General features: G+C 40.8%; 2 protein-coding genes across 3 annotated transcripts in view; one reads left to right on the top strand and one right to left on the bottom strand.

Annotated features, from left to right (window-relative positions):
• The window catches only part of LYRM4 (LYR motif containing 4), a 95,923-nt gene extending 82,476 nt beyond the window's left edge, over positions 1–13,447 (top strand). For both annotated transcript variants that reach the window (XM_027676261.1, XM_027676260.1), the window contains one exon: positions 13,075–13,447. In XM_027676261.1, the coding sequence (XP_027532062.1) occupies positions 13,075–13,231 (157 nt within the window). In that variant the 3' untranslated portion in view covers positions 13,232–13,447. The remainder of the gene's footprint in view (positions 1–13,074) is intronic.
• Positions 13,448–20,358: 6,911 nt separating this feature from the next.
• PPP1R3G (protein phosphatase 1 regulatory subunit 3G) lies at positions 20,359–22,639 on the bottom strand. The gene has a single exon (XM_027676258.1). It carries the CDS (start codon positions 22,521–22,523, stop codon positions 21,672–21,674), a length of 852 nt encoding a protein of 283 aa, XP_027532059.1. The 5' UTR covers positions 22,524–22,639; the 3' UTR covers positions 20,359–21,671.
• Between the last annotated feature and the right edge of the window lie 143 nt (positions 22,640–22,782).

Here is a 22,782-nt window from a genome sequence, read left to right on the forward strand (position 1 = left end):
AGGCCTGAGTAGACCAGTTATGGTGATCAGTATGCCCGAGGCTGAGTTGTTGCTTCAGGGAGTCCTTGTATCTTTTCTTCGGAGCTCCTCTCTTGCAGCAGCCGGTGGCAAGTTCACCATAAAGTAGGATCTTAGGGAGGCGGTGGTCCTTCATCCTGGAGATGTGCCCTGCCCATCGCAGTTGCGTTCTCAGTAGCATGGCCTCAATACTTGTGATTGCTGCCTGTTCAAGAACAGATGTATTGGTCACATAATCTGACCAGTGGATGTTAAGGATTGTACGGAGGCAGCGTTGATGGAAGCGTTCTAGGAGACGCAGGTGGTGGCGGTAGATGACCCATGATTCGGAACCATATAAAAGAGTAGACAGCACTATGGCTCTGTAAACACTGATCTTGGTACTTTTCTTCAAGTGTTTATTACGCCATACTCTTTTATGGAGTTTTCCAAAAGCACTGTATGCCTTCACTAACCTATTGTCTATCTCCCCGTCAATCTTACCATCTGAGGAGATGAGGCTGCCTAGGTAATTAAACTGTTGGACTGATTTGAGTTCTGACTGGCCGATGGTGATGTGGGGATGATGGAGGACTTCCTGAGGTGCAGGTTGATGGAGAACTTCTGTCTTCTTTAAGCTGACTTCCAGCCCAAAGAGCTCAGCAGCATCTGCAAAGCAGGATGTTAAACGCTGCAGGGCTGCTTCTGTATGTGCAACAAGGGCGGCGTCATCAGCGTAAAGCAGCTCCCGGACAAGATGGTTTAAGGTCTTGGTGTGGGCCTTCAGTCGCCTTAGGTTGAATAGGCTTCCATCAGTACGATATCGAATGTAGATACCGTCCTGATCATCGAGGTCTGCTGTGGCCCTTTGGAGCATCATGCTGAAAAAGACTGTGAATAAGGTAGGAGCGAGAACGCAGCCTTGTTTCACACCATTCTTTATTAGAAAGGGCTCAGAAAGTGTGTTGCCATATCTGACTTGGCCGTGCTGATCCTCATGAAGTGAGATGATCATTTTAAGGAACTTGGGGGGACAACCTAAACGTTCCAAAATCTGCCAAAGACCTTTTCTGCTCACAGTATCGAAAGCCTTGGTGAGGTCGACAAAGGTTACATAGAGACCTTTGTTCTGTTCCCTACACTTCTTTTGCAGTTGTCTGAGAACAAATATCATGTCTGTGGTGCTCCTGTTGGCTCTGAAACCACACTGACTTTCAGGTAGAATTTCTTCTGCTATAGCGGGTATTAGTCTGTTCAAGAGTATTCTTGCCAAGATTTTGCCAGCAATGGAGAGCAGAGTAATACCACGGTAATTTGAGCAGTCTGATTTAGTACCTTTCTTCGTATACAAGGTGATGATGACTGCATCACGAAGGTCTGAAGGTAGTTCGCCTAGTTCCCAACAGCACACCAGAAGCTCATGAAATTTAGCATGGAGTGCAAGGCCCCCATGTTTCCAGACTTCAGGTGGAATTCCATCAACCCCAGCTGCCTTGCCAATTTTCACCTGCTGTATGGCCTTGAGGGTTTCTCCTAAAGTGGGGGCAGTATCCAATTCGTATTTCACCGGTTGTTGTGTGATGGACTGAATTACTGAGTCTTGGACTACACGGTTGGTACTGAAAAGAGTCTGAAAGTGTTCAGACCATCTATTCAGAATGGAGGTTTTATCTGTCAGAAGCGTTTGACCATCTGCACTGAGTAGTGGGCTTTGGACTTGGTATGTAGGCCCGTATGCTGTTTTGAGGGCCTCATAGAATCCTTTGTGATCCCCTGTATCTGCACATAGTTGGGTTTTTGCAGCTAGATCAGTCCACCACTTGTTCTGGATGTCACGGAGTTTCTGTTGGAGCTTGCTGCATGCAAGACGAAAGGCTATTTTTCTTGTGTGACAGGATGGCAGTGCAAGGTGTGCTTGGTGGGCAGTTCTCTTCTTCCTCAACAATTCCTGGATTTCTTGATTGTTTTCATCAAACCAGTCCTTGCTAAAAAAGCCACCCACAAGCCTTATGGTATCTCTGCCAAGGGTAAAGCCCTCAGAGGTGCATCCATCACTGTGCTGCTTGGTTTTGGCCAGGGTGTTTTGCTTGAGGAATGCTCTGCTCCATCCTGTGCAGAGGAACAGACATTGCTTCCTGCCTGTATTTGGTATAAGTGCTGACCTCCCACTTATAATTGTTACCTGCGCTGAGAAATACTAGGGCAAGCCTCCATTTAGTGTAGCATTATATAAGGGAGGACTGGCAAAACGAGAAGAACAAGCAGGATTATTTTAGAAAACATCTTTTGTTAAAATATCTCTTTTCTTTTTTTCCTTCTGCGAACTGTCCTGTTCTATTGCAAAAAGCGAAGAACTAATTAAGCCAGTTGCTGAAAGTGTTTTGCCACCCACACTACTGAAAAGAACTCTTTGTACAGAATTAGCTCTTACCAGCTGTGCTAAACCCAGTAATTTATCTTTGCCAAAAAAAAAGAAAAAAATGCTGCTTTAGTTTAGTCCAATTAAACAAGTTAATGTAAGCTATACCCTATATCCATACAAACACAGATATCTCCTGCTCAAAAGCTGGAGGGTTTGCAAATAATTTTCTCCCTCATTAATTCTTCTTAATGTTTGTTAAAAAGGCTGGGCTGAAAAGCACTGGGAAGTTAACTCATTTGTGTATGGAACTGAGTGAACATGAGCTGCCTGGCTCAAGTGCAAGTTTAATGGCAGGACACTGGCCTAAACTTGGGCAGGTTTGAGCACAAAGGCTTGGATTCAGCTTGGGGGGGGTGGGGGGGGGGGGGGGGTAGCAATTCCTGCCCCAGGGGAGAGGCTGTAGGAAGACAGAACTCTACCTGCCGTCACCTGGAGTATCTTCAAGAGGGACAGAATGGTTCACTGTGTTTGCGGTTGTGGCTCCACGAGGTTGCTTAATAAAGTAGGTCAAAGTCAACTGGTGTTTTGGTTTGGAAACTGAGCTGAACCAGAGAAGTGATCTCAGGGTGTCCATAGTACAGTGGATGGCAAATGACAACTCACAGTCACAAACTTTGACTGAAATTCGACAAATCGATCTTCAGTCCTAAAACATCAATGTCCTTTCTTCTCATCAGCTCCCTACTCAGGTTCTTAAAGAGTGTAGACAATCCAGGCAATGCTCTTTTTTTGTACATCTTTCCATGGCACTCTTCCAAAAGAGGGGGGGGAAAGAAAAATGCTCTTTCAAGCTTGGGAGATACTAAACCAAGAATGATGGCTGAGCAAGAAAAAAGAAATCCTTGGATATCATCCATCAGAGAAAGTATGATAAACAAGGAGATCGTCTTTGTGATTTTGTCAGTAACAGACTGTAGTTTAGTAATCTGTAAGAATTTTGCCAAGAAAAAGGAAGTCTTTTTAATGCAGACATATAAAATATTTTTGCTGTCCTGCTACATTTAGAGATCTCAACACTGCAGTAGGGACTCAACGTTTAAGTATTTACCTAGATGGCGTACTCCTTTCTGCATGAAGATGCAGATTGAATCAAAAACATCCAAAATAAAATTTATCTTTGTAAATACAGCTATATCTTCTAAAGATAAATTCAGTTTGGTTTTTCTGCTCTTTGAAATTTAATTTTGTAACTTGAATGGGAACAGAGAAATGCTCAGCCTGTAATCACATCTGAGGTGTGTGAAAGGTAACATCAGTGCAGAGAAAGAGACATATTGGAACCTTAAAGTAAATTGTTCCTCATATAAAATTAAGTCTAATCCTTGGTTATAGGCTTCTTGGAAGACAAGGAAAAAATGAAATTTGTCTGTCTCTTATGTCTTGGAAAATTGTATAAGTTACAGACTTGACTTTTTTCTCCCAAAACACGAAAGGCCTTGTTACTTGAAAATGGTAATAAGGTAAGGCACCTGTCGGTTTTACAAAATGCAATGTACCTGGTGCCGTCCTGTTACCAGTACTAGGAATTTTGACAAGAAGAGTTTGGAGTCTTGAAGCAGGCATATCACCACCAAATAAATAAACTATAGCTAACATCCATTTGAATCCAAAATTCAGCAGCTCACTATGTCTTTCACTTCCCAAAATATAGCTTCAGTAGCAGATAGAGGCATTTTTTAAAAAACATTCTTGTGGCTCAAAGTACATTAACAAAACAGAAAATTTAAATTGCTAGGTTAAACAGTATTACAGTTCTGAGTCACCTGAACTTTTCCCCTTTATGTTTGGTGTTTTGGATAAAATCAGTATAAATAAAAAAACCAAATCCAAGTTTATTTAGTTAAATACTGTATTGCCTTACCAGATGTACAAAAATATGTTCTACTTGAAAGGAAGAATATTTGATGCATCCTTCTATAGTAGGTGATTGTGCCAACCTGCCTTAATTGATGCAGTTTTCCTACTAATTACAGTTAATTATTTTGTTTAAGAGAGTAATCTAAGATCTGAGCTCTGAAAGTAAGGCAGGAACTCACACTGGCATTGATGAAGTACCTCTCTGTACTTCTGCTACCTATATATACTTACTATAAAATATTGGGCAGGATGCTGCATGGAGCAGTATCTCAGCTCCCACTGGAGAGTCCTCAAGCATAATACATGTTGTGTACTCATTATCCATTTGTCTCATGGAGTTATTACTGCAGGTGTTCGTGCAGTCACATGCTGTGGTATTGCAGGTGCTGTGAAAGCTTCTTGCTCTTAAAAATCAAGGTGAAAAGTGTAGCAAATGTGCGTGGGTGACTCTGTGCTATGTAAGATACTACAGGTATGAACTTTGAATTGAGGTGAGCACAAGCCCAGCTGGGATCAGAATAGCTAGTGGGATCAGAACAGCTACTGGCTTCAAAGGCAGCAGGTGACCAAACCAAACGCATTTTCTAGAGCCATCTGTATTGCCCTGTGCAGAAAATGCTGTGGCATTTTCTTCACTGAAGAATCATCAGCTTTAGCTGTTCTCACCGCTCTGGGCTTGCACACTCCTGGACTACTTTTGATTTGTGTGAGCTCTGACATATTCTCTGGCATGTTTCTTCTATATAGACCCTCAGATGTATTTTCCCAGAACTACATCCAGCCAGTCTTGCTTTTCAGTCCTTAGTATCTTGGTAGCTGCTGTCCTAAGATGTCTTAGCTCCTGAAGTTCAGCCTTTCCCAATGCATGTACTTTGAGGTCTTGCACTTACTTTATGTACCGTTCACTTAAAAATATGGTGAAGATAAAGCATGCAAGCTTTTCAAAGCTTTAGACAATCATCAGTTACACAGGCAAATCTCAGTTAAAAACACAGAAAGTCCATGTAGTATTCACTATCTCTGAAACTTTATCTAAGTTCCAGAGGTTTGGGAAAAAATCAGAAGTTTCATAGAAATCTTCTGGAACTGGGAGGGAGGATAAATGTAGAAGGTGATGTGCTGTATTAAAAAAACAAAAGGCAGGGGAGCACAGGTGGATAAGTAATTTTCTGAAAGATATTAACCTACAGACATGCCATAACAGCTTTTTGTAACTGTTTTGCAGCTTTTCACAGCAGCCAAGTTCCCCAGTTTACATGAAAAATAAGGCTAAAGTTGATTCTTTCAGTACATTACATTTCTGGCATCTGACTTCAGACACAAAGGTTGTAAAAAGTGGTCTTTAAGTTATGATGGTTGTTATAATGTTGTGGCCACTCATTTTAGTTCTGCAGTAGTAGATCACAGTATGAAAGCCTGTTAGTGCTAAAGAATTGCTTGATCATACTACTCAGCTTATACCTGTTTATAATGACTTAATTTTCTTCAGTGTTTCATTGCAAAATTCTCTTGTAATTAGTGATCCAAGAAGACAATGAAGAGTGAAATTTTCCTTTTATAATGACAGTTTAATTGTTGTATATATTGTGAAGTTAGTGTATCTGCAATACACAAACATTACAGTATTTTCGTGGACATAGTGCAGAATGTGTGTTTTGTGACAGTGGCTGTTGTATTATACTACTGACAAAAGTAAGGCAGGCACTCGCACTGGCATTGATGAATTCTGCTTATGTAGTTGCTACAAAACATAGGGTCCTCTGTGAATGGTTTGGGCATTTACATACCAAATGTCTCAGCATTACTAGAGTACCTGTTATACCACACTCAGCACAATGTTATCCAGTTCTTTGTCTCTGTATTTTCAAGTACTAATGTTTTATATTCCTTTTCTTGTCACACTCAGAATCTTAACTGAGTGATTTTTCTCTTCTGCATGCTATGTTGAGAAGAGATCAGCCTATATTGTTTTTCCCCTTTACCCAGATGGGACTGACTCTTTAAAAGACCTGCTTCTTCCCTGTTTGGCTTTCTGAAGAGTTTGAGCTGCTCTGTGAAGGCAGAGGCTTTCTGTGCAAATGAGAGAGAAAAGGCAAGATGCTGAAATAATATTAGCAGGTAACAAGTAGGGAGATAGGAGACGTGGGAGCCTGGAGATTGCCCGGATGGTGAAAGTATGCAGTCAGAGTATTACATCTGCAGATCTGCTTCTTCCTTGGGTGTGTGTTGTATCAAACCTTCACCTGGCTGTTTAAGCCCAAAATCAGTCACTGCTTGCTTTCCTGTCACCCGCTGTCTGACATCTTTGTAAGGTAACCTTTGCAGCAGCAGAGGAATGATTCTTCTCCTATGCAGCAGGCTGCAGCCCGTGCCATCTGCTGTTGGGCCCTGTGTGCCTTTAAGGTGGCATTTTCCTTGTCACGCTCCTTTTTATCTGTAGGCTGAGTGGCTTGCAGGAAATGACAGAAGTGAAACAGCGTGACTTTACTGAAGGACCACATGATCTGGTCCACTTGGCTTTCATAGAATCATAGAACAACCCATATTGGAAGGGACTTGAAAGATTCCCAGTGTTTTCCTTTCCCTATTGAAGACCCTTACTTGTTATTTCAAGGTATATCAAGTGTGTAGCTGTTTGTAGCAGAAGCCGCGTCTGTCATACCTGCGTTGTCTGTAAGGACAGTAGCACGTTTGTGTAATTTAAAAAAAAAAATGGATTCTCTTAACTGAGAAATAATGAGCATTAAAAAGAAGACTCCCTTCCTATTTTAGACCACCATATACGAATACACATGAATATATATGCTTACGGTATTTTATGTGTTAATAGTTTTTGGAATAGATATGATTCTCTGCTCTTTTCACTGAAGAGTATCTCTTCAAGGAGGCCCATGGAATAAATTAATAAGAGTGCTAAATAAATGTGTCATCCTGCTTCTGATAGGCTGAATAAAGGTGTACCAAGATAAAGTGCATATGGTTCTAACAAAATTACATAATTTATCATTATTAAGAGAAATAACCTTCAGATAAATTCTTGCCTATTAGCTGATTTACTTTACTTCACTACCTAGTGAAAGCCAGACAAATGGTAGCTACAAATTAATTTTTCCTGCCTTTTCAAAAGCTTCATGTAGCAGTGGTTGTAGAAGATGTTATGGCACAACAAAACAAAAAAAACAGCATTTGCAAAACATAGGCAGAACTAAAATACACAATAGTTCTAATTTCTCAGCTCTGCGCTTTCCTTCTCTTCCTTTCCCATTCTGTATAAATAAATGGAATCAATTAAAATAAGGGAAAAATATCTCCAAAATCAGTTTTTTCCACATGGATTCTAGCTCTGAAGAACTGGAATAACCTATGTGTTTAAGAAGCCAAATGCAGTTTTTCAACATTCTCTCCTGAGTAAAGAGAAATAAGGCTGCTGCTGCAGCATTTAATACCAACACAAAGATTTGGCAAAAAAATGAAGTTATTGTTAAGTTTTTGGTTCCATTTGAGTTTTTTAATTACTATGTACCACACTGGCGTGTTTATTATTGCAATATAAGATCATTGCAAAAAATGCTGTCCATATTGATTAAAAACAAACAAAGAAAAAAAGCATTAAACTGACTTCAGTTAATATGAAAAATATTTATGATGAAGTGTGCTGTGTTATAGCATATCCAGTTTTGCGCATGAGGAAAAAAGATAATCCTTCTTAAAAACAATAGCCACTTCACTTACTTTTGGTTTGCCTCATCCAACACAAAATATAGTAGGTAAACAACTTAAAACACTGTTGCCAGCTCTTAAAAGTAATCATTATTCTTCTACATTTCTGTTCTTGTCAGCATTCACTTAAGATGCATTTTATAGTCATAGTGCAAGAAAATGTGAAAGGGCAACTTCTTCATATAGTGTTAGAGGCCCAGATTGGCAGCAGTACATGTGATATGACTGTGGTGTCATCAGGGAGTTTTCTTCCTAGTTAAGATTCAGCAGTGTGCCTGTGAGACACACCTGTCAACTTTTCAGGTGCAACAGGAAAAAACAATCTGATTTAGTGTATTTGTGTGTGTGTGTGGTACAAATATATTAATAAACAGGACTTCTTCCTTTTTCTCCATAATAAAGAACCATGAAAATATGTGATCCCTGGCTGCTATAAGGTAACCATTTCTTGCCTGCAAATTTGTAACAAAAGAGAGGGGATGGCTATGTTTACTATCTAGGGATTGCGGTTTTTTAATAAATTTTTATATATTTATGCTTGTGCATATAACAATCTATATACATATATATTAAATATGTAAACATGTTTAATATGTAAAACTATCTGTAGTGCATCAGTTTTATTTCTTTAAGAAAAAGAGGAAACCATTGTTACTTCTCCAGTGATGACCCTTTCATGAGATCAATTTTTAAATAACTGAGAGCTAAAGGAATTGTTGTATTACAGTGTTTTCACACTGTTATGCTGTGGTGGAACTTTTATGTGTTTAGGCCTTGTTTTTACCACTAAGTTGATTCTACATAGGGTGAGAGTGTTACACCCTCTCCTGTTAGCCTGCTCCTGCTTTTGTCTGCCATCAAAAAATAAACAGTGGCGTGAAAAAAAAAGGGCTTAGTTTGCTTTTGAGGGCAGAAAATTGTTCCCTAGAGATTACATCAGCAACTATATTTTAATGAGGGGAAAGTTATTAAATAAACAAAGACAGTTTGCTAATTTTGTTACTTGTGTTACAAATGGGATGAGACATAGAAGGGACAGAGGAGGGAAACTCTTCTGTAGGACTCATATCAACACAGCTTAGAAAGTGATGGTAAAAGTACTGTTACAAGGGTCTGTAGCCATATTGCATTGATTTACATAAGAACATACCCTGATTGCAGTTAGAAAGATGATGTTTCTGTGTGCTGGAGACTTAATCAAGATATGTCACCCCCTGTGCAAGGTGCTAAGATTCCTTCAGAGGCCGAGACCTATATTGTTTTCTTTCCTTCTCCCATGTCCATCCTGCTAAGAGCTATTGCAAGCCAGATTTCTTGGAATTTTGACTTTGCATTTGTTTGCTGAAGCTGTGGACATTCTTATTCTGCTCCACCCACGTGGGTGTACACTTGGGCTGTACCTTGCCTTTTGGGCATTGCCTGTCCTCAGGTCTGCTGTCTGGCTACTTACCTGAGTAATTTTAGGGCATTCACACTGAAATTTGTCAGTGACTCCTCACCCAAGCAGGTAGCTAGTAGTTCAGAGATTGTCAGGTTTGGCAGGAAGATGAGTGTTCAGTGACAATGAGAAAAAGTATCTTCATCAGGGCTCAGCAGGATTTGTTAGAGTTCACGGGCTATACACCATGTAATTACAATTCTGTAAAGTACATGGGAAAAAGAGATGCCTGGACACCTTTATACTGAAGAGCCAACACAACTAAGGAGGGGAAAATGTGGTGATTATTGAAGTAGACATCCATTTAGAATTTATACAGAGCTGTCAAGGAAAGATGCCATCATACTTGCCAGAGCAGAAGTATGCACTCTAAAATGAGTGAGGCAAATTAGAATAATTTTTTTTAAAACCTGTTCAGCTTACTTTTAGCCTGGCAAAAATAAAAGCAGTCACTTCTACCTCAGCTCAGAGCTGCAAAGTAAAATGTTTGTATGGATAAAAAACCCAAAACATGCCACATACCTTCAAAAGTTAAAGAAGATCTTCCAGTAATATTTTGCAAGTAGTGCCAGTAGGTCTGCAAGATCTACTCCACTGATACTTTGTTATCTGGGAGAAATCCTCTCCTACTTGCTTTTTTCCCCAATAGTAATGAAAGATTCCATGAAGTGGTTTATTCCTGTGATTGCTGCTTTCCCGCAACAAAGTAAAAGCACTGTTTCCATATGAACACACAAACACCTAATAACCAGGGAATGGTTGGTTACAGGATGGGTCAGTAACTATTCAGTCATTTCTTTTTCATCATTTGTAATATCACATTTGCTGATAAATCCCATTCTGAAGCCCTAAGCCTTCTCCCGGATTCAGGCAGAAGGTAATAGTAAGTTTTTCAGTTCACAAGAAACAGCTGATACCATGTAGACTTGTACTAAATCTTTGAATAAGGACAAATTCTCAGGTTTTGAGGGTTGGACTTGTAAGATTAGAAAGTACATAGTTTTGCAGGCAAATTTAAACAGCATATAACTTGGAAAGAGCTGAAACGCAACTTTTATATTTCTATTTATTGTCTTCTCCTGATGGCAAAGTGGTTCTTTACTGCACATTCTTTCCTGCAGAATACAATTGCAATGTGTTACTTAAAAGAGGTAAACAAAATTTTGGGTAACAAAGTTGTTGAACAAATGGTAGAGCCTTTTTCCCTAAGAGCTTCCTGTGATTAATGAAAATACCCTGACACTGACCTACGCACTGGCTTCCAGCCACCTACCAGAAGAGTAAATGGCATGTGGTGTACAAGCTACAAACATGTGTGATGAGAAAAGAACACAATAGGTAGCCACTTAAATCTCTAATCTGGGAGAACGATCCACATCGACGTTTGCTGCTGAAGGGCTTTCTTTAGACTTGGCGTCTGTAAGAAGGCTGTTTTGGTTCGGAGGGTTAATGAGTGTCTGTGTAGATACCGGTGCAGTCCTTCTGCTGAGGCAGTGGATGTTTATGGATGCGAATTTTTCAGCAGCTATAAATGGAAGGTCTGTTTGTTTTGTCTAAACCACATGGGAAAGGCTTGATCATAACGTTAGAAATTCAAGGCTAATGGCTTAAAAAAAATCCTTACGTTTCAAAGTTCAGCTTAAAATGCCATGGCATAGCTTCTGGAAGGGAGGCACCAGAGCAGGCAAGCTGCAGCAGCCCAGCAAAGGCTGACAGCACAGCACTGGTGGCTCTGCACTCTCTGAAATGCCTGCACGCCTGTGGTTTACTAAGGAAGCAGCTCACACATAAATCTGTGTTTTTATTGCATTTGAGTCAAGAGGTGCAGCAGTAGATAATGTCACCTGTTGGCACTGGGTCAGCAAACAGCAGCTCGTACCTTTCTTCTACAAAGCCGTCTGCCCCAGTTGAATATGATTGACTGAGAAGTCACGTACTCAGTCTCATCTATCTCCCCAGTTGGGGGAGAAAAAAAAATGCAATTCAGGTTTCAGCATTTTTGTAATCCCTCTGAGCCTCCCATTAAATTTGCTCTACTGTGTGGGAAAGGATTAAAGATTCTTTGGGCTCCAAAACACAGTATACAAAAATTAAGTACTACAGCATGGTTTGTGGTAAGGCAGCAACTAAAGTGTATAGCCTGACACATAACCCAGAGCAGTGAGTTCTCTTTGACAAGTAACACTTGTTGACAGCTTAAAATTTGTGTTGGTAACACATGCCACAGTTGTGTATGGGATTGTTTTAAATATTCCGTATGTAACATACTTCATAAGTAATTTCAAAAATAATCACAGTTGTTCATATGCTGTTAGTAACTTAGAGTACCAAAAGAAGGGAATATTTTTTGGCAAGGAAAACTTCTGTTCCTTTGGAGCAGCTCATAAATGCTCCCTTGTAATAAATATTTCAAGATTAAAATCAATGCATTACAAGTTTCAGACAAGGCTGTTTATCAAGATGAAATAGTTCATTTCCTAAAAGGCAATATTATTCACATTCTATATGAGTGTGGGCATAGATGAGAAATTTCTATTTAAGAGTAGCCAGGATTTTTTCCCCACAAAAATGGTAAATGGAAACTGCCAAAAAAAATTCCTTCCCTAATTTTTTACTACTTTGAGAGCCTGACTTGCTGTCAGGCTTAATTTGAACAGTATTAAATTCTTCTTAATATATTGTGCTTAGTGTAATTAAGCATCTAGCTTTTTTGTCCTAACCCCATAATTAAATATATGAATTTTTTGTGAAAAGGACACAGAGCTACTGTGTACCCAGGCCTTAGGGAGAAAGCAGGGGCAAGAAACGGCATAATAGATATTAAAAATTAGACTCCAGAATTCATATTTTTAAAAATAAATGTTGCCTTCTCCTGCTTTCGTTACCCTACTTGCATGAAACATCTTCCTTCCACATCTCAGCTGATAAGCGAAGAGCTGTGTGTGACGACTGCTAACTGCACACCCGACTACAATTTACTAATGTTATGAGGCAGACTGGAAAGTACTAAAGAACAAGAGGAATCAAAGCATCAATGCTGCATTTTTGTCATTTTTCATTTCCTTTTTGCACTAGAAAGCACAAATATAGAAGGTCTTAATACCATCTCATAACAAGAGGTAGTTCCAGTGTGTGTAAAATGCTACTGCTGAACTAACAACTGTTTAACTGTTTTCACCATTTCTAAGGCAAATTAAATTAGGGATCCAAAGGAACTGAAAAATAATTTATATCTAGGCTCTCCACCCAAAAAGCATAAAAAATATCTGACTATATCCATATTTTGATTTTTCATTATATTCTTCTTTTCATTTTTCTAAACACAGAACCTGCTTGCTTCTCCTCTGTAATAAATTCTAATGTTAATTTTTAATATAAGACTTTGAATAGTATTCCTCAATGTTATTAGTTCAAGATTTTATATATGCAGGTATTTTATGTATAGGTTATTTTTTTAAGGTCTAGACAACAGTATTATTTACAAAAAGAAATGCTAGTAGAAAGAAAAATGTAATTATGAAAAAGCTTATCATATGGGCTACTCAGTTCCTAGGGTTTTTTTTAATCTCTCTTGCGAAGCCTAAATTATAACCCAGTTACTTTCCAGTTTCGGCTTTCTGATATTTTGGTTTGATTTCAGGTTACTATTGGCCAACTCTACTCCACGCAGAAATTGGTTATTGAGAGTCCAGGAAACACATAGCTATGAGAAGCCTCTGATCCTGCAGCAACACTGGACCATCTTCAGCATCCTACAGTGCCACATACAGAAGCATAAATTCACCGCACACGTCTGAGCTTTTCTGTTCGGCAGAAGAAATGCCTGAGAGACTCAGTTTTTGGCAACCAAAGTACTATTTTATAGTGGTTCACACTTTCTAAGATATATGGCTGTGATTTAAAATAGCATGTACGATAGTCTTGAAATCTGTTTGCTTGTATGTTCCATGTGATGGAATAGTTCCTGCCCTACTTTGACAATAAAACTTCATTAAACTACCTGTAACCAGATACATTATTCTGCTGCTGACCTCATCTCTCAATGACCATGAAAAATGTGTTAGATTTAAAACCCCTCAAGATTTAAAATTCCTCACCCAGTTACTAAGTTTTTATTGATCTAATTGCATTTCAAAGTATATAGCATCTGAATTAAATTACTAAGTACATATTTTATTTTAAATATTTAAACCAGAGATGAACAGAATTTTTGTCTCCTGGACCTTGATACTTACAAATATCACAGGCTGAATTCTGTGGTTTCTTTGAAGAGCATTTGACATTTCAGGAGGTGACATAAAAATTTCACTACTTCTTTCTTTAGTTTCCAAGAATTAATAACCAGTCTTGTCCTACTTTTAACAATTAACAGATCAGACTAGCAGAATGTAAGACTAGCATTACTGAGGCTTGGAAGCTTTAAAATGTATTTTCACCACAGAGTCCTTTAATTTGTTGAGGTGCAGCTATTAGCAGAAAGTATCACATCACTTTATCCGAGGTTCCCTTTTTCACAAAGCTCCTGAATTTTGCAGAAGAAAAATAACCTAACTGTAATAGTAACTCAAGTGCTGTAAGTCATGAATTGGCAACAAGCTTTGCCTAGCAAAAGTACTCAGTAGAACACTCAGTATCGCATTTTATTGTTTGTTATTAAATCTGTAGAATACCCAACACTTTTAAGACTGTACATTAAAACAAAAGCAAGCAAAATTTCTGATCAGGTTCTGCTCAAGTCATTGATGTGCTTAAGTTTGTTTTCTATGAGAAATGTGCAGAAAAATTAAGCACTGCAAAGCTTTTTTAATGGCATGAAGAAAAAAGTTTCCTTCTATTTCAGTGGATTGTTGTAGGGTTTTTTAAGTAACAGAAACTCAAAACTAGTTCCATGACACTGTGGCCTTTAAACCCCCCCCTTATTTTTCTTGCTTTACAAAATTCATCTTTGTTTAGAGCTTACATTTTTTTTGTGTTCTTCATGTTCTATGTTAACATTATTAAAGCAAAGTATCTAATTATAGTGTCTAATTTAGAACAAACTCCCATTCCTCACTGGAATGGGAAAAACTGTGTATTTTACAATTTTGTACAGTTAGATTGAAATGTATACTGATGCATTTCATGGACAATATAGCGTACAGAATAAAATACTATGTGTACCTAAGACTACAAATGTAGCCTCCATTTGCACTTTCAGATAAGAGGCAAATACATTAACTATCTCCTCTTATTAGATATATAAGTACTGCAATGTAAATTGCTTTTAATGAACATTTTACTCAAATTGAATTAATTCTAATAGGTAAAATACATTACATTCTGTATTTTAAATCTCCGTATTCACAAGTGGATAATTAAGTGCACTTAATGGAGAAAGTACAGGGGCAGAAAGGTTTGATTGCTATTTAAGCTTCCACTGAGCTCACAGAAATGTAGTAACATCTTATAGTCTTAGATGACACAGGCTTGGAAAGGCTGCCAGTTTTATACTGTAAGAAACTTGGTCCCTAAAACAGTACATGCAAAATCCTTGCTTAAAACAGCTTAATTACTGAAACAAGCACTGCATACCATTTCAAGATCTGAGAATGTATGCTAGGAAGCAAAATAAACATCTTTATAAATAGTGTAGCCCTAACTTATAAAGAGGTACAACTCCATTGATAACGTAATCTAGGTTTTCACCACGTTTACAAAAAAGTAAGCATTTGGTTTTAAATAGAGGCCTTTTCAAAACATAATCAGTTCTTCCAAAATACCAGTACCTTTCCAGTGAAGTTCTTTATCAAGAATACAGCTGTAGATGATACATGCTCTAATACAGGCATGCAGCCATGGGAATATGAAACGTCTTATTCTTTCCCTCAGAAGTATGAAGGAGATTACTTCTCCATTAATCAGGCTCTCTAATTTCCCTCTTTCCCTAGTCAGTACTGCAGAGGTTAAGACAGCTCACTTTCTCAGACAAGGAAAAATTAGTTCTTATTCGAAATTAACGATCAGCTTATCATACATTATTTATACATTACTTATTAGAAGCAACGCAAGAACGCTTCTGCTGCTACAGTCCAAAAGTCTGCATAACGCTATCTAACTTGTTAACAGAAGTGCAAAGCTAGCAAAGGTATTGGCATTTACTACTCAAACCCAAATCGTGGCATTTTAGATGACTGTTCCCTGTTTTGGACACACCTGTGTGTTTCCTTTCCTTGTAACATACATTTAAGTGCATGCTCAACTAGTGTTAGTTATGTGCATACCAGTTGTACATGATTGGAAGATACCTATAAATATTATTTTTTCCTTACCTGATGTCCATTTTAAGGAATTTTGTCATAACATGCCCAGTTCTGTATAAAAAGATAGCTTGCCAAATGCTTTATCATTGAAATCCTACAAACTGGATGGAAAATATTTGCTAACCACATCTGGCTTAGGAAGTCCAGCACAGAAATAATTGTTGTAGGCTGGGATGACTTTAGTGTTATGTTTGTGTCCACTTGCACTGTTCTTAGGCCTGGCTAGGCATGTGCTCATTGTCACTGATGGAGACAGCGAACTGGAGAGCTGGCACTGTGGTCCAGCCTCGGAGTTGCTGTGCTCTTACAGCTGCACCTTCTGTGCTTCACCAGTTCCGTTTACGTTGCAATACTCATTAAATCTCTCTTGGCACGCTGTCAGAAGCTTTGTTGGATTTTGTCAAAGCAGTGTAAACAACAGGAATAGTTAAAACACAAAGGAATGGTCCCATGACTTATGTACAATGTCCACTATTATAAAAAGTATATATTTTTTCCTTAGACTAGAAGGGAGCTCAATAAATATCTTTACTAAAGCTGCAGTGTCTTAGCAAAACAGGTTTGCTTTTGTATTATATTAAAAATGTTTGTCTTTTCCTGATCTTGACATTTTAGCAAACTATTGACCTCAGCAGTATAAGCCAAAATTTGAATGTTTGCATATACTCAAGTTTGTCGTTACTTTTACAGTATAAACTTAGAAATGGCACTCTGAAAGAAAAAAGTAATCATTTGATTAATATTAGCAACTGTTCAAAGGATAGGCATTTCTGTTGTGTGTTACAGCTTCTCAAGAAATTTTACTCAAATAGAAAGCACGGTTTCAAAATACCCAGATATACCAGAGGTACAGCTGTCCGGGAGGAGAGCAACCCGAGAGAGAAGCATGTGAACACTTTACATACAATGCTGAAACAGCCTAAGAAGGATTTTAATTTACTACTCACTCTTCTCGAATGGTATTTCTATATAAAAAACTTCACCAAGTTTCCAGGTCTTAAAAGCATGACTTTTACCCTCTAACGTCAGCAGGTGGAATAATTTTATGGAAAAGCACCAGCCCCTCAACTTACTTCCTTTAATGCAACATAAACGCGTCTCTACAGATACCCAGCTCAGGCCATATGTACGCGTAAACAGAGCCATGAAAGAGCTGTGCACCTACTGTTTTCCTGAGTTTTCCATAATGATCTACAGTGAAACCCTGGCATTATTCAAGCCAGGACTATACTGATCGCTTTGTTCCACCATTCGTAACATAGGCAAATTATTTCATACTCTTAGGAATATTTTGTTTGATGACCTTTATAAAAAAAAGAAGTAAGGTGTGCAGCTCTTTAACTGAGTCTTTACATTCCTACTTTTTCTGTTTTCAGTATTTTAGAATATAAAAATAGTGCACGAGCCTTTTATGTGGAAGCAGGGGAAAAAAAAAAAACAGATAGAGAAGCCAATAATTCTTCCATAAATGTATTTTCACAATTGTAAAAGGAAAAATATGGAACTCTCAAACCTGTTTCACAAACATATGCACCTTCAAAAGGATTCCGCAGCTTACAGAGGAAATTAAATACGTTTTGCAAGAGATTCTTCTTTCTAAACTGCTTACCTTTTTTACTGTTAAACCCAGTATCTGCTGAAGTTTTGCAAGAGGGGGAAATGATGGTAAGTAGTGCATTCAAATAACTACTCTTCTGTGTTCAGAGAAAAAAACTATGGAGACCCATGAAGAATGTGCAGGCTTTCTATTGAAAGAGTACACTCCATAAATATTTATAACAGTCTTTGGCAATATGCTAATCCAAGGCAAGTAATTTTCCCTCTCTTAAAAAGAATCATGAAAAAACAATTAAGGTGATTTAATTACTGCCATGCATAGACAGCAGATTTTGAACTCTTGACAGATGAACATTCATCACAGTGCCATGTTATCCTAACCCCATAACACAAGACTCTGAACAGAATAGACAATTAAGCCTAGATCATTTCCCCTACCTTTCTGCAGTACTTTGGGCTGGATCCAAATCCCAGGGAAGCCAATGGGACTAGAAGCCAGACTTTCCAAGTACTGACTGAAAGCCCCAACTTTAAATAAAACAGAAGTAGTTTCCACGCAAGTTTGCAGATCTTCATGACACCAAAGTAAATTTAGCTTCACAGTCCTTTTCTGAATCATTTAAATCTGAATTTAAATGCAATTGTACATGGCAAAAAAATTGCTTAAGGAAGATTTAACTTTGATGTCCTTCACATTTACTCCTATAGAGTTTCAACTATATTAAATTTTTTTGGTTTATATATACCTATAAAACCATTTGGCAGCTATTTCTCCCCTAAGCCCTTAATTCATGGCAGGGGCACAGAAGTATGCTTAAAGTGAAAATCTTTGGAGATGGAGTTTTTCCAAAAGGGCAATAAATCTTTATCATTCCTTATTAAAGTTAGGGGAAGGACCATGTTTATGAACACATCCTCCAAAAGTTATGCTTCGAATCTTTATAAAATACATTAACAGTAATGCAACCAAACAAGAAGAGTGCTTCACTTAACATTTTATCTACTGGCCTTCTGATTTTATAGAATTAGAACTACTTCATTTTGAATATATTTCTTTGAGAATAATGTTGCAATTATGCCATGTATCTCAACCTATGACCATAAGCAGCAGCCCTGTGTTTTGCTGGTGTGGGCTTGCAATCCTTCAGTATGCACATGGTCCGGTTTGGATTTTTACACTGCTGCCCAGTGTAATCTTTGGTAAAGCCTTGCATTTCCATAGCCTTCAGTAGCCGTAGCTATGAAAATACAGACAACTGTGTGTAGGCTGTCTTTGAAACCTTCTTTGGAAACCTAAGCTTATATAAAGTCTTAAAAGCACAAAAATGTACTGTCTATTAAAACTGAGTATGTTTAGTTCTCGTCTGAGAGGGGTTCCCCCCTTTCTTTCACAAAAAGTAATTATTTATAACAAATAAAAGCACTTTACCTGTTATCAAAGCACAAAAATGTTGTGCTTTAATTAACACAATTCGCAGAACTTTGGATTGGCACCGATTTTTGGAAGCACTCAAAAGATTTTACTGTTTAGCCTCATCAAGTACTTTCTTGCATTTCGAATTTCAAATCACGTGTCTGAAGAGCACACAGCAATGTTACATGTTCTGGATGTTGATGTTTCACACCCGCTGTCCATAGTTTACAGCGTACCAGGGAACATTTTTAGCCCTCTATCAATAAGCACAGCTAGCTGGGATTCTTCAAGGTACCAGCTTTGCACCTCTGCCCAAATACAACCACCAGCATATGGCTACTCCTTTAAATTCTGTTTAGGGAGAGATCCCTCCCCTCCTTTTTTTTGGCGCTGTTTCCTTCTTCTCCAAAGTAATTAATAAACAAAGCACAGAACAAGGAATGGTCTCCTGGAATCCAAAGTAAATGAAGGATCAAACTTTACACTGTTAGCCCCACACATCAGCTTAAGAGCACGCTGTGTCATTGACTCAACAATCTGAAGAAAGGCTAATTCACACCAGATTATCCCATGTAACATTCTGTAATCCTGTAACGCATGATAGATTTAAAACAAAGTTGTATGGGATGTAGTAGAGTTTGCTAGTCTCCCTTAAAACTTTTCATGGTTTTGGCGAGAGTTTACATGTAAGTTGGAAAACAATCATACGACCTTCTGTTTGCCTGCAGAGCTTTTCCTCTGTGCGTTGTCAAAGCAACTGGTACAGTCTAACAACAGGATGGTTTCTGAAGGAATTAAAACACCTCCTTGTCTCTGACTGTATTCTCACATTGTGGTTTATGTGCAGGTTTTTTAGGGAGGAGGGAAGACAGGCTCCATTTCAGCAGCAGTGTGCATGTTAGCAAAACTGCAGGACCTTTGGTCTGAAGCTCCCTCTGCTTCAAGTCTTACCCACAATAGACTCCCTGCTAGCTCTGGGTCTGTTCCAGCTATCTCAAAAGGCAGGTTATCTACAGACTTGAAAATATTTTCAAGTATGGGCAATTTTATAAACAAGCTATTTTTTCTAATGTTCTCATAATGGCCTTTAAGATGTTTACATCTTCAGAGGAAATGAAGACTTGAGAAATCTCCGTTTTAAAAAAGGAAAATAATATTCCAAAGTCTTACTGAAGAACATACATCCATGTCAGGACATCTTCTGCATTCTGACAATGTCTTATCTATTCTTTCATTGAAAAATTATCCCGTATTTTGAGATACTGTATCAAAAGAAAACAAGTGAGTCGAAGCTGCAGAAGAGCCAGAACAAAACTCAACTGAAACCCACCTATTTTCCACCCATGCTCATGAAGCTTCCTCACATCACAGCTTTGCACAAGATGCCTGTCACAAGTGGCTGTCATGGACTTCCAGGGAGATTTGCCTCATGGCTGTGGCAGGACAGCACTCATTTCCAGCTACAGCCCTAAACACTGCTTACAGACAGGAAATGTCCCTAGTCAGAGTGGGGCACACCAACAGCATGATCCCCTTGGCACCGCACACATTAGGGCAGGGGCACAACCAGGTTGCAAAACCAAGAAGTATCCTGTTACATTTTGCTATATGGAAATAAAAAAAAAAAAAGATGTGTAATGGTGAGCTTTTTAACTTTTTTTAAAACTTTTTTTTATTCTTACAAACCCATTTGCATTGGTACTTTTTGCTTAATTTCAGGACTTGGGACACCAGCAATAGTCAACCTCTAGGCTTGCAGTGTAACAGTGAAGACTGTAAAATCATTTCAAGTGTCCAGCGCTATAAAGTCCAACTGTGTGCACAACAAAGTCCTTTCCCAGCAACATACAAATACAGAAAAATATGTAGCAAAATAAGCTGAATAAATTATAAATACTTGAGAAATATGGTGCAAAATGTAACATAAGGAGAGCTGAACTAAGGCACTTGTTTTCATTCGTTACTGAGGACACCCTCTCTGTTATCGCATCGTCACTCCTCAGTGAGAAGGTCATCCAAATCAGCATCTGCTCCCCAAATCTGAAAATACAGAACCGTGTATGAGACAGACACCATCTTGTACTTCACAGTGCATGACTCAAAGGTGTTACCAAAGTTCTCCTGATAAACGCAGCATCAGCAAATATTTAAACTCCTTCGTCCCGGTTTTAGACTTGTCAGTTGTGTGAAAAGAAGTCAGCAGTCTATTTTAAGGAAAAGCATCTTTGCAGAAGTCCCTGTTGGCTGCTATTAGCCAGACAGGATCTACATGCAAGCCTGGGGAGCGGGGAGCAGTATCAAAGTGTGCCGAATGACAAAAACCAGAGCAGCCCTCTCCAGCCCCAGATCCAGCCCCAAAACAGACTGCCTGGAAAGGTGGGACGGGCACGCAAGCCTGTCACGAGTTTGACAGGTGCTCACAACTGTGAATCGTATTGTTACAGAGTCCATTGAACTAAAAAAAAAAAAAAAAAAAGAAAAACCACACCATTGGTGTTGCAGTACCATGTCTTTGAAATGGATGTGAGAACGAGAAAGCTGGGATCCTAAGTTAAATTGTAGCGAACACGCCACCAAGTTTTCACACGAGTGCTCTTGTGCACCTCTGACTAATCGGGTAAGTGGAGTCAAGCCCAAATCAAGACCTCAAAAATTCACTTCAAGAGGGGAAAAGCAAAGCCCACGCTACTCATTCTCCTCGTTCCCTAAAAAAAAAAAAAAAAAAAAAAAAAAAGGAAAAAAGAACGATTCCACAAGCCACAGCAATGCGAGCCTACGCACATCCATGTTTCGCTGGCAAAACCGAAGTGCCTGCTTAAAAACCACCAGACTTGGGGCAGTCTCCGGGACGGTGGCCTCGGCGCGCTGGCTGTCTCCCTCCCGAAACGGGCCTCACTCCGGGAGCAGGGCTGCGGCCGCCTCCCCCTGCCCGGCCGGGTCCTCTCGGCTCCCCTCGCCCGGCCGGCGTCAGTATCGGGGGGCGGCGGGGGGCGGCGGGGCGGCGGCGGGCGGTGCAGGGCCGCCCCCGGGGCAGCCACAGCACCGCAGGGTGTAGTTGCGGCCGCCGTTGTTGTCCCAGAACTCGCCCTGCGCGCTGCGGTAGCGGATGGCGAAGTGGAGGGCAGAGCCCTCCCGCAGGCTCGGCGGGACGCACAGGGTGAAGCCGTAGCGCTCGGCCGGCGGGTCGGGGGGCAGGGGGGCGGCCGGGACGTCCACGAAGGAGAGCCACTCGTTGAAGGTGTAGCGCACCGTCACCTCCTTGAGGCCGGGGCCGCCCAGCACTTGCACCGTGCCTCGCACGTCGGTGGGCGCCGCAGGCCGCCCCAGCCGCTCCAGGCAGACGCGCTGCCGCCGCAGCCGCTCGGCGCTGGGCTCCCCGCCGTCGGGGAAGTCGGGCACCAGGAGCAGGGCGGGTGGCGGCGGGTCCCCGCCGGGCGGCGGCGGGTCCCGCTCCTCGCCGGGCGGGCTCTGCAGGTGGGACAGCGCGGCGGGCGGCACCTGCGGCTCCTCCGCGTCGCTGAAGTGCTTGACGCTGGCGAGGCTCAGCCCCAGCGAGTCGGCGAACTGCACCCGCTTCTTACACTTGCCGCAACAGTCTTCGCCCGCCGCCGCCTCCCCCTCCTCTTCTTCCTCCTCCCCCTCCTCCTGGCGCTCGCCGGGCCCGGGGGACGGTGGCCGCCCGCAGCGCCGTAGCTCCAGCAGCACCAGCCGCTCCCCCGCCGCCTCCCGCTTGGCGTCGCGGGGCACCGTCGGGGCCGCGCCGCGGAGCCGCCGCTCCTCCGCCGCCAGCTCCTGCCGCGGGCGTGCAGGGCTCGCCATGGCGGGGCGCCCCGCTGGGCCCGTTCCGGCCGACCCTGTGCCGGCAGGCGAACGGGCCGGCACCGCTTTATCCGGCGCCCCCGCCGCAGGCCCCGGGCGGGGGGCGCGCCCCCCCCGCCGGGCCCGGAGCCTCCCCGCGGGGCCGGGGCTGGGGCTGGGGCGGCTGCGGGCGGGGGCGGGACCTCCCTGGACGGGCAACGCGGAAACAGCCGCGACGGGCGGCCCCGCACGTCCTCTCGCCCGCCGGGGGCCGCCGTTA

Source organism: Neopelma chrysocephalum, unplaced genomic scaffold, assembly GCF_003984885.1.
Source record: "Neopelma chrysocephalum unplaced genomic scaffold, ASM398488v2 Primary Assembly neopelma1_26b, whole genome shotgun sequence".
NCBI classification, from domain to species: domain Eukaryota; kingdom Metazoa; phylum Chordata; class Aves; order Passeriformes; family Pipridae; genus Neopelma; species Neopelma chrysocephalum.

Bases quoted from the DNA above. Each gene is read 5' to 3' on its own strand.
- PPP1R3G (XM_027676258.1), bottom strand. From the start codon at position 22,523: ATGGCGAGCCCTGCACGCCCGCGGCAGGAGCTGGCGGCGGAGGAGCGG.